At 34.2% G+C, this 15,883-nt stretch overlaps 1 protein-coding gene and 1 non-coding gene across 2 annotated transcripts; both read left to right on the top strand.

Moving 5' to 3' along the window:
- The first annotated feature begins 3,879 nt into the window (after positions 1-3,879).
- Positions 3,880-5,881, top strand: LOC133824530 (phenylacetaldehyde oxime monooxygenase CYP71AN24-like). The gene is made up of 2 exons (XM_062257426.1): positions 3,880-4,821; positions 5,077-5,881. Exons 1-2 carry the CDS (start codon positions 3,928-3,930, stop codon positions 5,743-5,745), a joined length of 1,563 nt encoding a protein of 520 aa, XP_062113410.1. The 5' UTR covers positions 3,880-3,927; the 3' UTR covers positions 5,746-5,881.
- A 9,581-nt stretch (positions 5,882-15,462) lies between these two features.
- Positions 15,463-15,569, top strand: LOC133827943 (small nucleolar RNA R71). The gene has a single exon (XR_009890592.1). It is a non-coding gene; the product is annotated as a small nucleolar RNA R71 (small nucleolar RNA).
- Positions 15,570-15,883: the final 314 nt, after the last annotated feature.

Below are 15,883 nucleotides of genomic sequence, written 5' to 3'. Positions count from 1 at the left end.
CCGGAGTTGGGGAACTTCCTCTTCCTCCTCGGCCTGGTACATGTCAAAGATGTTGGGAGTGGCCATGTATGCATGCAAGAAAACACAGGAAAATGATAAGACAAGAGGCAAATGAAAATTTATTATACAACAGAAAAGAGGTAACAAAGTGAATACCCGAGCTACAACTATTGGTCGCTACACTATTGACTCTATTAGTCATATACTCATTATCTGGCATGAAGAAGTCTGGCCCTAATTTTGGAGTATATGTAAAGTTGCCTTCCCCGTCGAACAAATGCAGGGAATTGGCAAACCATTTAAAAGTAAAATAGTGTTACCGTTCTCATCAGAAGACTCTCCCAAGTACACAACTGGCTCTTTGGCCTTTTGTTTCCCCTTGCCTTGGGGAGCAGAAGGCCTTTCTGCGGAAGGATTGCCCGTGGGCTCCCTAATAGTAACCCCCGTTGGCCTCCTCCTCCGAGGAGACACAGGAGGTTGCTGCTCGAAAACCCCCTCGGTAGTGGCTTCGTCCACCACGGACCTTCTAGTTTCATGGCGAGGAGCCAGGAGGCCAGACAGCCTCAAGTTTTCTTCAGTTACCAGGGTCTTGACGCTTTTTGCTGCGTCGGACATCCTGGCCAAAGTAACCATGGCCCTGAAAAACAGATTACAGTTTGAGAAAAATGAAAGGGAACACCTCGATGAAAAGTATCGACCAGTCGAAGACAAGCACTTACCTCCTCAAGTGAAGGCCAGGTTGTTGCTGGTTATATCCGGGGTAAGGAAGTGCTCCTTACTATACTGCCCCACATTCGAGATGTGCATAGTGTCACTCAGGAATGTTCGGTTGGTCTCCTGGTGACAGAAATGGAAGAAACCCGTTCCGTGCTGTTGCGGGTTGGATTTGAGGTCAAAAAGGTAGTTGATCTCATGAGGCATAGGCTCTGGCCATTTCTTATGTTTATACAGGATATAGAGTGCGGCCAACATTCTATATCCATTTGGAGTGATTTGGAAGGGGGTGACACCGAAATAATTGGCCACCCCCTCATAAAAGGGATGAAGAGGGAGATAAGCTCCCGCCTCAATGTGATACTGGGACCAGGCGCTGTTTGCACCTCCGGGGAGGTTAGCCCTCTGGTCCGCAGCAGGACGTATAATGGAAACCCTTGTGAGAGGGAATTTCCTGAAGCAGTTGGCAACCATCCGCAGGGTCACTGAGCTAGCCGGGGAAGTATACCACTCGACATCAGGCAGATTCTGATGGCGAGGGCGGGCCCTAGTTTGGATATTAGGGTCAGGAACAAGATTTTCTCGACCGCTGGTCGAGGGAGCCCTAGCCTGCGAGTTAGGCTGAGCAGGAGAATTTGGGCTATTTTCGGACTCAGACCTTTTCTTGCCTAAAGATTTGGAGCGGGCCATTGGAGGAGAAGGGTGTGGTCTGGAAAAGGAACGCGAGAAAGGGATCTCGTGGACACGGTCGGCCGGTTGTTCTTCTCCCTCGAGCAGCTGGGCGAGAAGGTCGTCGTCAATGGGCCTCTCACCTCCCCACAAATCTGGCATTAATGTCTGCAAATAGAAGAATGGGGAGGTGAGGATAGAGAATTTTCAAAAGCTTTTTAGAATAACGCTGGTCGTGTATAAAAGTTAAGCTTTTATACAACAGCATTCTAACAAGAAGCTAAAGTTTTCCATACGAACAGTTTGAAAGACGGATTAAAGGGTGAAAGCAAAAAGTTTTTCAAGAAATCTTTTTCAACTCCCCTTAGGGCGGGAAAAACCTATTTTCCAACTAGCCTAAAGATCGAATTTTTACTTCGATCTTACGTCCTAAACATATGATCCTGACTAATCAAACTAACTCGTAACTCTTTTTGCTTACAAAACATCTTATTCACAAGCATCTCAAACCAGAAACAGATAATCTCAAACGGTCTACATTTAGAAACATGCACCACAAAAATCTGAAGCATGGGAATTCGAAAACTTACCAAGAGAATGATTGTGGAGGTGGAAAAAGGGCCTTCGGGAATCAAGAAACTCTCGGGCGGGGTCTTGAAAATACAGAGGAAACGGTCTTCAGGAACGGTAAGAGCTCTGGTTTTTAGGTTTTCTTGTGAAGACGATGGTGTACGTAAAAAGAAAATAAAGACTTTGAAGGTCTTATATAAGTTTGTCTCTGGCATTAAAAAGTGTAATCATTAGTTTCCCTTTTTCAAAGTATGGGGAAGCGGGATGGCCGTCGAAATCATTTCTGGGGAACCGAAAGGACGTGATTAGACAGAGGTAGGTTACTTTTTCCAAGAACACACGAAGGGTTCTAACACATCAAGCGGGGTTACCGAAGAGTCGTTCGTCCAAAAGTTTATTTTACTACTCATGATAAATAAACTTGGGGGGCAAATGTTATCCAAAAAATTAGCATTGATGACGTGGCAAGTGATCCCAGGACACGTGGCTGACACCTGGAAACATTCTGCTAGAGTATCGACCAAAAGACACATTAGAAGCAGTGCAGCCCAGTCTTACCTGCGACCAGTCTGGTCGATAGTTCCGCATACAAAGCAACATTTATGGGAAGATCTTTGTGAATCCCGAATTTATCTCACACAATCTCCTGGATACCCGATTATTCAGGAGAGAATATCTGTAACAATCTTTTGTAATCCCCCTTAAGCCTATAAATAGCAAAAGATAGCTCAAGGAATGGACTTTTGGCTTTTGAATCATTAGAGACTGTAGTAATTCTGCTAGCAATATTGTATTGTTCTTCAGAGGTAAGTGAAACTCATTGAACCCTGGTTTTTTGATCACTCCTTTGATTCTTAGATCAATATCAGTCTTAGTGGACGTAGGTCATTACCAGATCTTGGGGCCGAACCACTATAAAATACCGTGTCTTATTTACTTTTGTCATTACGTTTTTCTCTACGCATTCATTCATATCAAGCATATTCTGACTCCGTGTTAGTTGGCCAAATCGTGGGTCAACAACTAGGAAGTATATTAATTAAAATTTGTAGAATTATTATCAATTTGACATGTAATTTTAATTAAATTTAATGTAATATATTTAAGTAAATATAAATTTTTAGTTAGTCAGTTTGCATTATTTTTATATATTAATATTGATTAACTAATTAATTAATTTCGGCACAGGAGCTAACGAATGTCAGGGTATATAGCTTGGCACCCAAGAACCCAATCAAGTTGTTGATTGAAGGAGGGTGCAACAACTTGATTGAGAGAATCAACAACTTGATTGAGAGAATCAAAGTAAACATGTTGATTTCCAAGCGCATAAAAATTAGTCAAGCGTGCAACAACTTCAATCAAAGTAAACGACATCGATTCTCTAAATGAAGCTCTAGGTAAGTTATTCATATTAAATTTTTATTCAATTTCATTCTTATTCATTTTCTCATTTCTATTCTTATTCTACAATTTTCAATTCATCCAACCAAAAGTGATAAAGTTCTTTCATGCTAGTGCTAGAAAAAGGAATAATCAAATTTATAAACTGCACGGGACTTGGGTGGATATATTGGAAGAGTATTTTAATTATCTTTTTACAGCAGATAGAACTGAGTGGGAAGAGGTTACAGAGAATATATATTTAGCTACCCACCATACGACTTAACTCCAAAACTTAAGTATTATAAAATTAACCAGCTAAAAGATTCTTTAATTAAATAGCTATTTTGCTGGAATTATTTAATATTTTTCATCTTTTAGTAAGGAAGCTGGGACAAGTTATCTGACCCATATTAAATAATTAGGCATTTTTCTCATGTCCACATAAAATAGTAGATAGCCACAATACAAATTTGTCTTGGACTCTTTCAATATCATTATAAGAATAATGGAAACTAAAACTTGTTATATAAATAGATGTATACCTCTAAAGAGTTATACATGAGTTATTAGTCTCCAAATAACACAACCATGCAATACTCAATACTTCTTATCCCTCTTTTCTTTCTCTCCTTGATCTTTTTGCTCAAACGTTTTAGATCATCACAAACCAAATCCAACTTACCACCGTCGCCGCCTAGGTTACCGGTGATCGGAAACCTCCACCAGCTCGGAACCCTACCACACCGCTCTCTCCAAACACTCTCTAACAAGTATGGCCCTCTAATGCTAATGAAGATGGGACAAGTTCCAACCCTAGTGGTTTCATCTTCACAAATGGTGAAAGAGATTGTCAAGAATTACGACGTCGTTTTCTCTGACCGCCCTAAAACCACCGCGGCCGACATCCTTCTCTATGGATGTCAAGATCCGGGGTTTGCTCCTTATGGCGAGTATTGGAAAAAAATTAGAAAAATTTGTGTTGTGGAGCTTTTGAGCCACAAAAGGGTTCATGAGTTTGAGTTTGTGAGAGTAGTAGAGACTAATCTTTTGGTTGATAGGATAAGTAGAGCTTGTCACAATGATGTTGGAGAGCCTTTAAATCTTAGCAAATTGTTAGTTGGGACATCTAATAACATTGTCTCTATGTGTATTCTTGGGCAGAGATTTGAGGATGAAAATGGACAAAGCAAGTTTGGAGACTTGACAAGAAGATTTATGGAAGATTTCATGGCCTTTAGTGTGCAAGATTTCTTCCCTACTAAATATGCTAGGTGGATTGATGTGGTTAGAGGCTTGATAGGTCGTTTGAAATCAAATTTTAGAGAATTAGACACTTTTTATGATCAAGTTGTTGAAGAACACAAGGCTGGTCTCAAAAGCAGTGATGGTGGATCTCATTCAAAAGATTTTTTAGACATTCTTCTTGCACTTCAGAAGGATGACTTTGACCTCACTCAAGACAGTATGAAAGCAATCCTTATGGTAATTTCACCTCTAAATCTCTTTCATATATATATATATATATATATAATATTTCCTATTGTTTCAACCAATGAATTAAAAAATGGAAAATATATATTATCACATGTGCTGTATGGGCTAGCTGTACATATTCATATTGTCTATTATCATCAATTATTGATTTATATAATTATTATCTAACATTTTATTATTTATGTGTAAATATATGTCATATTTTACTGTTTTTTTATATATATATATATATAATTATTACAGGACTTGTTTGTGGGTGGGAGTGATACTACATCAACAGCATTGGAATGGTTAATGGCAGAGCTAGTTAAAAGTCCAAGAGTAATGAAGAAAGCTCAAGAGGAGATTAGAAGAGTGGTGGGAAACAAAGGGAAAATTGATATGAATGATATCAACCAAATGGAGTTCTTGCAATGTGTCATTAAAGAAGGTCTAAGACTACATCCACCAGCTGTTCTTTTAGTCCCTAGAAAAACTATGTCAAATGCTGAGCTTGGAGGCTACAATGTTCCTGAAAACACTAGGGTTTTTATCAATGCATGGGCAGTCCAAAGGGACCCAACTGTATGGGACAAGCCAGATGAGTTCATCCCAGAAAGATTTGAGAACAACCCTATTGAGTTCAAACTAGGGCAAGACTTTGAATTGATTCCATTTGGGTTTGGAAGAAGAGGATGCCCTGGCTTGGAATTTGGGGTTACTAGTCTTCAATATATGATATCAAATCTTTTATATTGGTTTGACTGGAAAATCCCTACTAATAATGCCAATAATGGTGATGATGATCAGATAATGTTGGGTGAGGAATTAGATATGGATGAAGTTTATGGACTCACAGTTCATAAGAAAACTCCCCTTTATCTTATACCATCATCCTATGCTCCTTTTATGTGTACTGATCAATGCACTTGATTTAATATTCCTATGCATATGTTTTGTTTTTAATTCATAATAACAATAATATTTAAGTGAATTAAATGAGGTGTTTTGTATTTTTCTTTCTAGTTGCTAAATTCGATTATTAAATAAATAAATAAATATTATATTATATCTCTTCTATATAATAAGTGGGTAGATAACGGAAATTCTTGGTTTTAACAGTTTTTTATTTTTTTAGTGTTAACTTTAACGGAATATTCTTATATTTAACGGTAGTTTGTAAACACTTAAACTTAAATAAAAAAAAGTTAAAAATTAAAAAAAATTAAAAAATAATATTGTTGAGATATTTTACAGTAATAACTATTTTAAAATAATAAATAATTAAACAAATTAAAATATGATATTTTTGAGATATTTTACAATGATAATTATTTAAGAATAATAAATATATATAATTTATAACTTAAATAAAATTTAATTAAACTTAAACTCACTTATTAGAAAATATCATATTAAACATATAATATAATGTATTGTCAATTAGCAATAATTTTTTTTTTAAACATATAATATATAATCTCTTGTTATCACTCCCAAATTCAAAAATTAGAACAAACAGAAACTTAAATAAAAATAAACAAATTATTTAATTAAAATAAGATATTTATTTAAAAATTATATAAAATTAATATAAATTTAATAAAAATAATTAATAAATTTTATAAATAAACGCATATTGAGCGATATTTGTATTTAGTATATGTATATGTATACGTATATGTATATGTATACCACCAGTGTGCAAGACAAAACCACGTGAGTACACTCACGTGTGTAGTACAAGTCGGTGTTTTTTATTTGTCTCTTGCAATGAATAAGTTAAGAGTGTAGAGGCTACCCCTGCATTTCTATCTTCTTTGGAAGATATGTGACACGCTTAATTAACTAATTTATATGTATAATTATTAATTAAGTAATTGGCTTGTTTTTTAAGGTTATGTACACAACAACAAAAAAAAACATACAAATTAATGATGACGTATTTTTTCTGAGAATAATTAATTCAGTTTTATATATTTCAATTATTTGCTGTAATTATTACGAGAGACAGTGAGTAGATACCTTACCCAGCCGCATGTGCCAAATAAGAATATGATTGATTATGATTCATATCTAAGATTAGGGTTGTTCAAAATTTTTTACATCCCGCCTAATTTGAATAAACCGTCCAAACTAATCGGAAAAAACTGCCAAAAATTATAATCTGAATAAATCGATCAAAATTTAAACCACCCAATTGTTACATTGGGCGGGTTGAAAATAATTATCAACCCGTTCAATATAACTCAATCCGCCTAATTAAGAATTTATTATTTATAATATATTCAAATAAATATATAAATTAATTAAGTTTTGTTTTAATTTTTTTACTATAAATTTAAAATATTGTTTTAAGCTTAAAAATATAAACTTCACACTATTAGTACTAGTATTTAAAAGAAAAAATTACAAAAATGTTAAAAAAAAAAAATCATCACTTTTGTTTGGACGGGTTGACCCGACCAACCCGCCCAAATTATTAGACAGGATAAATTTTTTTTTTAATTGGGTAAGTTATGGGTCACTTTTGCTAACCCGATTATGATATTAGACAGATAAAAATACCTTGTAACCCGACCAACCCGCCCAATACTCGACCCTATCTAAGACGTTAATCAGATAACAGTTCACAGCCATATGTTTTATATATATATATATATATATATATAAATACAGAGCAAAAAAATGAATACCATAACTTAGATGTATTATAGAAAACTCTTGTCTTCTTATAAGTACCCTTTAAAAATAATAGATTCTTCTAGATCTGTCTTGCAAATCTTGAGGGTCATAATTTATTACAGCTGTTTCATACAAATTCTCCACATATATATTTATTTTAGTTGTATACTTTTTCTGAAGGACAAAAGAACATAAAACAATAAAAAGGACAAAGCACTTGATCAAATTTGCAAAAGTATTTTGCGGCTGCTTCTTGGGATGTCAAAGAGAAAATGAATAAATCAAAAGTTCAAGCAAAATATACCAAAGCACTTATTAGTGAGAAAAGACCACCAATTAATATTTTGGGAGGTTTCGAGGAATAGTGATATTTTATATGTCGTTAAATAAAAATAATTTAATTTAAATACAATATTCTATTTAGGAATATCAATTTAACATGCGGGATCTGTAGGGATTCGCCCTAGTAAAGCAAGTCTCCACCATGCAAACATGAATGAAGACTTGGGGGTAAATGTTATCTCTGTTTTCCCCCGGGACGCGTGGCGTGACACGATGGGTACATGGGCTCCCTCAAAGAGATCCAGCCCCACCCTGAGCCCAATGAACAGGGAAGAAAGTCCCGATAGACCTTGTCCATAATGGTCCGGGCCATCAATGAATGATCCCGGACAAGGTGTCCCCGTCCATATGGTCCGGGCCATCAATGAATGATCCTGGACAAGGTGTCCCCGTCCATATACGGTCCGGGCAGCAATGAATGATCCCGGACAAGGTGTCCTGTCCATATGGTCCGGGCCATCAATGAATGATCCCAGGTTTGGCTTGTAAGAGATTACTCTGCTCAAATTTGCAGAAAACTCCATTGTAAAAAGCTCTCGAAGCTCTAATACGAATGACTTGTGGACTAAGGCTCATTAACGCCCCAACCACGTAAAAATCCTGTTTTCATTTTCGAAATCCTTTCATTTTAAGCTCTCTTATCTTTCATAATTATAGTTGCCGAAAAACTCGGTTAACACAAAGAATATCATATTTTTGCATAATGAAGAACTAAGTGTAATATGCTTTAACACTCAATAATAGATGAAAAATGCATATCTTTGATAGAAAAATCCATAAACAATGTTGTACAAATGAGAGATCAACATACAACACAAAAATATTATCTAGTTACATTTTGCTTCATCATCATCTTAATAACCTTTGAAAAAGATTAGAAGCTCATAACTAGATTGAAATAAAAATTACAAAATAACATACTTGACATGCTCTTCAAAAGATGAAAATGGTAGAGAAAATAGTGAAAAGAAGGGAGAAAAATATGTGTAGGAGATGTTGAAAAGATGAAGAAGAAGAGCTCCCCAAATGGTCTTACAAGACTCTATTTATAGGCAAAATATGGAGATTAAATTAATCAAATTAAAATAAATAAATTGATTAATTTAATTGTGTTGGGAAGTGGTAGGATAAATAGAGTAAGTGTAAGAGTATTGGAAAGATGAAATGTTTGGTTGGGTAAAAGATTAGTGAAAAACTAGGGTAAAATATAAATTAGGAATGTTTATTTAGGTAAGAAAAATAGGGAAGAGTGAATTGATATTTGAGTGAAAAATATTGGGAATAAAAACATGATATTTTGGTCTTATTTTTGTGGCTGTGGTAGAGTTGGCTTGGGCTGTTTGGGCTATGGTGGGCCATGTGGTGTGATTGGGCCAGCGACTTGGGCCTTGGCTGATGTCTTCAGTTGGAGGCATGACTTCGGCTGGCAAGATGATATATGCTGAGGAATCACGTGAAGGCTGGGAGAGCACGTGAAGGCTGGGTAGAGGTTGGACGCTGATGGCTTTGATGGAGTGATGATGCTGAGGTGGTTTCGGCGTGGGCTGGGTGTAGCAGCTGGAATGGGCTTGATCCATGACATTTTTAACAATGCCATTTTCCTCTTCCTTTCTTTCCTTAAAAATATCACAATTCCTTTATTTTTCTTTCTTTTCAAGAGCAAGAGTGTCATAAATTTTCTTACAAAATAAATATAAGATAAATCATATAATAAAATATTCTTAACTATAAAATAAATCAATTTAATTATTTGAAAATATTAAATATAACTTAATTTATATTTAACATTTAAGCTCAATAATACCACATCTTTTTTTACCACTAACTTAACAATAATAATTCAAATAATTAATTACAACATTTTACAACAAAATACTTATAAAAACACACAAAAGTATGTAAAATCATGATAAGACTACTAAATTCAAAATTACTTAAAAACTTAATAAATCAATTAAAAACTCAAGAATTAAGCATCAATTAGCACATAAAAGTGGTAAAATAACTCTATTTTGTAGAGTTATCACACCCCCAAACTTAGAATTTCGCTAGTCCTCAAGCAAAAGAAAAATAAAAAAACACATTTTTTTTTTATTTGGTGATATCAAAAATATCCTCAAAGATTGCACATTGAAAATAATTTATAAAAAATATGAATCAAAATTAACCTTATGTAATTAATTCCATAGTCACTCTTGCTTTGAAAATATATTTTAAATTAGAAATCCAAAACTATTTATCAAGTTATTATGTGAATTTTAGAAAAATTGTTCTAATAAACTTTTTATTTCACATATTATGATGAATGATTTTTTTCAAAATTTCATTTTTTTTTAGCAAAATTGACCCAAGAATTAAACACAAATCTTAAAAAAGATTCATATATTTTTTAAACTAAAATCAAACTCAATCAAGGGTATTATCATAGGAAAAACGGATATCACCAAAGAGGGTTTTTTTTTTTTAAAAAAAATTTATATAGTTTTTTATAGAAAATAAAGTATAAAAGTACAAAACTATATATATATATATATTTCTAGAAAGATAATATTTTTTGTTTTTTTATATAATTAATATATAAAATAGATACTCTACCATCCAATTTTTTGTTTTGTTTTGATTTTTGTTTTTTTTTTAAAGAAATTCTACCATTGTCAAACACATGAAAGAAGTGATCATATAAACCCACTACCCCGAGACTTAATTTATGCATTGTCCTCAATGTATCAAAATACAAATATAAATTGAAGCGTGAAAGAGTTTAGAGTTTAGAATGGTCATACCTCATCATGGAGCATTGTCAAGAGTGCAACAAAAAGGAAACAAAAATCAAAACAAGAAGTTAACCTAAAACATAAATAAAACACACATTTACCAATAACTGATGAGAGCGATCAAGGACCATGGTAAATAGGATCCTCAAGAAGGATTTCATCCACTTTAGCAGTTTTCAATTCTAAAAATTGTTTCAATTTTTGTCCATTCACTTTGAATACATTACCATTATTAGGATTTTCAATTTCAATGGCTCCATGTGGAAAAACAGTGCGAACAATGTATGGACCTACCCACCTAGAGCGTAACTTCCCCGGGAAGAGATGCAAACGAGAATTGTATAAAAGGACTTTTTGACCGGGAGAGAAATCTTTTCGCAAAATGTTTTTGTCATGGTAAATCTTCATTTGATCCTTATATTTTTTGCAAAAGTCATATGCATCATGCCTAAGCTCTTCTATCTCATTTAATTGAAGCTTTCTTCTCTCACCCGCTTTGTCTAAGGAAAAATCCAATTGCTTAATTGCCCAATAGGCTCTATGTTCTAGCTCAACGGGTAAGTGACATGCCTTTCCATACACAAGTCTATAGGGAGACATGCCAATGGGTGTTTTGTATGCAGTGCAATATGCCCATAATGCATCAATGAGTCTTAAGGAACAATCTTTCCTAGTTGGATTGACAATTTTCTCTAAGATGTGCTTAATTTCCCTATTTGATATTTCAACTTGACCACTAGTTTGTGGGTGATAAGGTGTAGTGACTTTATGTGTAATACCATATTGTTTCATTAAATGCTCAAAAGATCTATTACAAAAGTGTGTACCGTTATCACTAATGATAGCACGTGGTGAGCCAAAACGGGAGAAAATATTTTCTTTCAAAAACTTAAGCACAACTTTATGGTCATTTGTGTGGCATGCAACAGCTTCAACCCATTTAGACACATAATCAACACCAACAAGAATGTACAAGTTACCAAAGGAGTTAGGAAATGGACCCATAAAATCAATGCCCCAAACATCCAATATTTCAACAATAAGGATAGGATTCAAATGCATCATGTTTCTTCTAGTTACACTTCCTAACATTTGATAATGTTCGCAAGATTTGCAATAAACATAAGTGTCATGAAAAATAGTAGGCCAATAAAATCCACATTGTAAAATTTTCAAAGCAGTTTTCTTACCACTAAAATGTCCACCACATGCATGATCATGACAAAAAGATATGATTTTAGTTTGATCACAATTTGGAATGCATCTCCTTATTATTTGATCAGGGCAATATTTAAACAAATAAGGATCATCCCACATGAAATTTTTCACTTCAAAATAAAATTTAGATTTGTCATGCTTAGACCAATGAGAAGGAATTTCACCAGTGACCAAATAATTCACAATGTCAGCATACCAAGGCAAAGAAGATATATGCATGAGTTGTTCATCAAGAAAAGTTTCAGTTATAGTGGTGGATTCATTATTAGTCTCAACAACAATTCTAGACAAATGATCAGCAACAATATTTTCAGAACCTTTTTTATCTCGTATCTCTAAATCAAATTCTTGTAAAAGCAAGATCCAACGAATTAAGCGAGATTTAGCATCTTTTTTCGACAAGAGATATTTCAATGCAGCATGATCAGAATAGACAACTATTTTATATCCTAACAAATAAGACCTAAATTTCTCCAATGCAAACACAACAGCAAGCAATTCTTTTTCAGTTGTAGAATAATTTAATTGAGCATCGTTCAAAGTTTTGCTAGCATAGTAGATTACATGAGGTAACTTGTTAATTCTTTGTCCTAGAACAACACCAATAGCATAATCAGAAGCATCACACATTATTTCAAAAGGATTATTCCAATCAGGAGGGCGAATAATATGTGCACAAGTCAAAAGGGATTTCAATCTTTCAAAGGCAACATGGCAATCATTATCAAAGATAAAAGCATTTTCTTTTCCGAGCAAATGACATAATGGGCGTGAAATTTTGCTAAAGTCTTTTATGAATCTTCTATAAAAACCGGCATGGCCTAAGAATGATCTAATTTCTTTTATTGTTTTAGGTGGGGGAAGTTTTGAAATAAGGTCAACTTTTGCTTTATCAACTTCTATTCCCTCAGATGAGATTACATGACCTAAAACAATTCCTTTTTTAACCATAAAATGACATTTTTCCCAATTAAGAACTAAATTCTTTTCTTTGCAACGAATTAAAACAAGAGAAAGATGGTGCAAACAGTCATCAAAAGAATTTCCAAACACAGAAAAATCATCCATAAACACTTCAAGATTTCTTTCAACCATATCAGAAAATATTGCAATCATACATCTTTGAAAAGTTGCAGGAGCATTACAAAGACCAAAAGGCATGCGACGATATGCAAAGGTTCCAAAAGGGCAAGTGAATGTAGTCTTTTCTTGATCTTCAGGGGCAATGGGGATTTGGTTATATCCCGAATAGCCATCAAGAAAACAATAATATGCATGGCCAGCTAAACGTTCAAGCATTTGATCAATAAAGGGTAAAGGAAAGTGGTCTTTTCTAGTAACATTATTTAGCTTTCTATAGTCTATACACACTCTCCACCCCGTTTGTACTCGAGTAGGGATTAATTCATTTTTCTCATTTTCGACAACTGTGATCCCAGACTTTTTAGGCACTACTTGAACTGGACTAACCCATTGACTATCAGAAATAGGGTAAATGATACCTACATCTAACAGTTTAAGTACTTCTTCCCTAACGACCTCTTTCATATTTGGATTTAACCTTCTTTGACATTCCCGAGAGGTTTTAGCATTTTCTTCTAGATGGATTCTATGCATGCATATGGATGGGCTAATTCCCTTGATGTCTCCAATAGTCCAACCTATGGCTTCCTTATGTTTTCTAAGGACGTTTAACAATTTATCTTCTTGTTCTTTATCTAAAGCAGATGCTATGATAACAGGCAAGGTTTCAGACTCTCCTAGAAAAGCATATTTTAAATTTTCTGGCAAAGGTTTAAGGTCTAACTTTGGAGACTCGGAAATTGATTGAACATGATCTAAGGGTGAAAATGGTTCAACTTTGGTTTCATTTAAGGGTATAGACTCTAACAAAGAATTCACATCATCATTAAAATCATCAATATGCAAGTTCATACCAAAGTATTTTTCACAAAAATCAAGTAAGTCACTTCCATCATCTTCACACATATTCTCTATCATGTTAACTTCATGCACTTCCTCACACTCAACAGATTTAGCAACATTAAAAACATTTAATTCAACAGTCATGTTTCCAAAAGATAATTTCAATACACCATTACGACAGTTGATAATTGCATTAGATGTAGCTAAAAATGGTCTACCTAGAATGATGGGTATTTGAGCATGAGCATTTTCAACAGGTTGAGTGTCAAGAACAATAAAGTCCACAGGGAAATAGAATTTATCCACTTTAATTAAAACATCTTCTACAATACCTCTAGGGATTTTCACTGAACGATCGGCTAATTGAAGTGTTATAGAAGTTGGTTTTAATTCTCCTAGACCAAGTTGCTTATACACAGAATAAGGCAGTAAATTCACACTAGCTCCTAAATCAAGTAAAGCTTTGTTAATAAAATGATTGCCAATGATGCATGAAATTGTTGGACAACCGGGATCTTTATACTTGACAAGGCTTTTATATTGAATTATGGAGCTAACTTGTTCAGTTAAAAATGCATTTTTTGGAACATTTGTGTTTCTTTTAACAGTGCAAAGGTCTTTTAAGAATTTAGAATATGCAGGAATTTGTTTAATGGCATCTAAGAAAGGAATGTTGATGCTTACTTGTTTGAAAACTTCTAAGATGTCACTATATTGGTTGCCTTTCTTGAGTGGAATTAATCTTTGTGGAAAAGGAGCTTTTGGGATGGAAGGAAGGATTTGAGCATTATCTTTTGAAAGGTCATTTGTGTTGGAACTTTGAGGGTGGCTTTGGTCTTTTTCAACTTGAGGTATGTAATCGGGTTTGACAATTTGTTTTTCGGACCTAAGAGTTGAGATAGACTTAGCTTCTTCTTTATGACTAGGAGTTCCTATTTCATATTGGCCTTTAGGATTTGGGATGGGTTGGCTAGGAAATCTTCCTTTTTCTCTCTCGGTTACAGCATTAGCAAGTTGACCCAATTGTGTCTCGAGTTTGGCAATGGATTGAGACTGATTTTGTAAGATTTGCTGGGTGGATTGCATGAATTGTTGTAAGGTGTCTTCTAAGGAAGGTTTTCTTTGTGGAGGGTAAGGTTGACTTGGCTGGGCATGATTTGGATTTGGCATGTGGAATTGGTTTCCTTGATTCATTTGTGGTTGGTTTTGTCTCCATGAAAAATTGGGATGGTTTCTCCAATTTGGATTGTATGTGTTGGAAAATGGGCTATCAGAAGAAGGTTTTCCATATGAATGTAAAGCATTAGCCTCTTCAGAAAATGTTTCAACAAAAGAAGGACATGATTGAGCATTATGACATGAACTAGCACATAAAGAACAAACATCTTTTTTAGGTTGCACATGAGAATTCATAGATTGACTTATTACTAAGGCTTCTACTTTTCTTGCTAATTTATCAAATGATGTTCTTAAATCACTTTCTTCTTTTATTTCATATTTTCCTTCTCTTTTTGGTGAAGGGTTGGCTCTAGACCTAGGCTCAGAATAATTCCATTGTTGTGAATTAACAGACAATTCTTCAAGAGCGTCCCAAGCCTCTTGCCCTTGCAATTTTAAAAAATTTCTGGTATGCATGGATTGAATCATTTGTCGGTTTGAAGGGGTTAAACCATCATAAAAATATTTTACAAGTCTCCATTTTTCAAAACCATGGTGGGGACATTTTAATAATAAATCTTTAAATCTTTCCCAACATTCATAGAATTCTTCGTTATCTTTTTGATAGAATTCGGAGATTTCTCTTCTTAAACTATCAGTTTTGGACATGGGGAAAAATTTAGCAAGGAATTTATTAAAAAGTTGATCCCAAGTATTTATGGTTCCGGTTGGAAGTGAGTTTAACCAAGCTTTGGCTCTATCTTTTAAAGAAAAAGGAAACAACCTAAGCTTAACCGACTCATCTGAAAAATTTTGAAAACGAAAGGTTGAGCAAATTTCCAAAAAGTCTTTTACATGCATGTATGGATCCTCTCTTTCTAAACCATAAAATGATGGTAACAATTGAATGATTGATGGTTTAAGTTCAAAATGAGTGGCATTTGTAGTGGGCAAAACAATGCATGATG

This window comes from Humulus lupulus, chromosome 3, assembly GCF_963169125.1.
Source record: "Humulus lupulus chromosome 3, drHumLupu1.1, whole genome shotgun sequence".
Lineage (NCBI taxonomy): Eukaryota > Viridiplantae > Streptophyta > Magnoliopsida > Rosales > Cannabaceae > Humulus > Humulus lupulus.
Note: the sequence above shows the minus strand (reverse complement) of the source record. Positions and strands in the feature narration are given on the sequence as shown.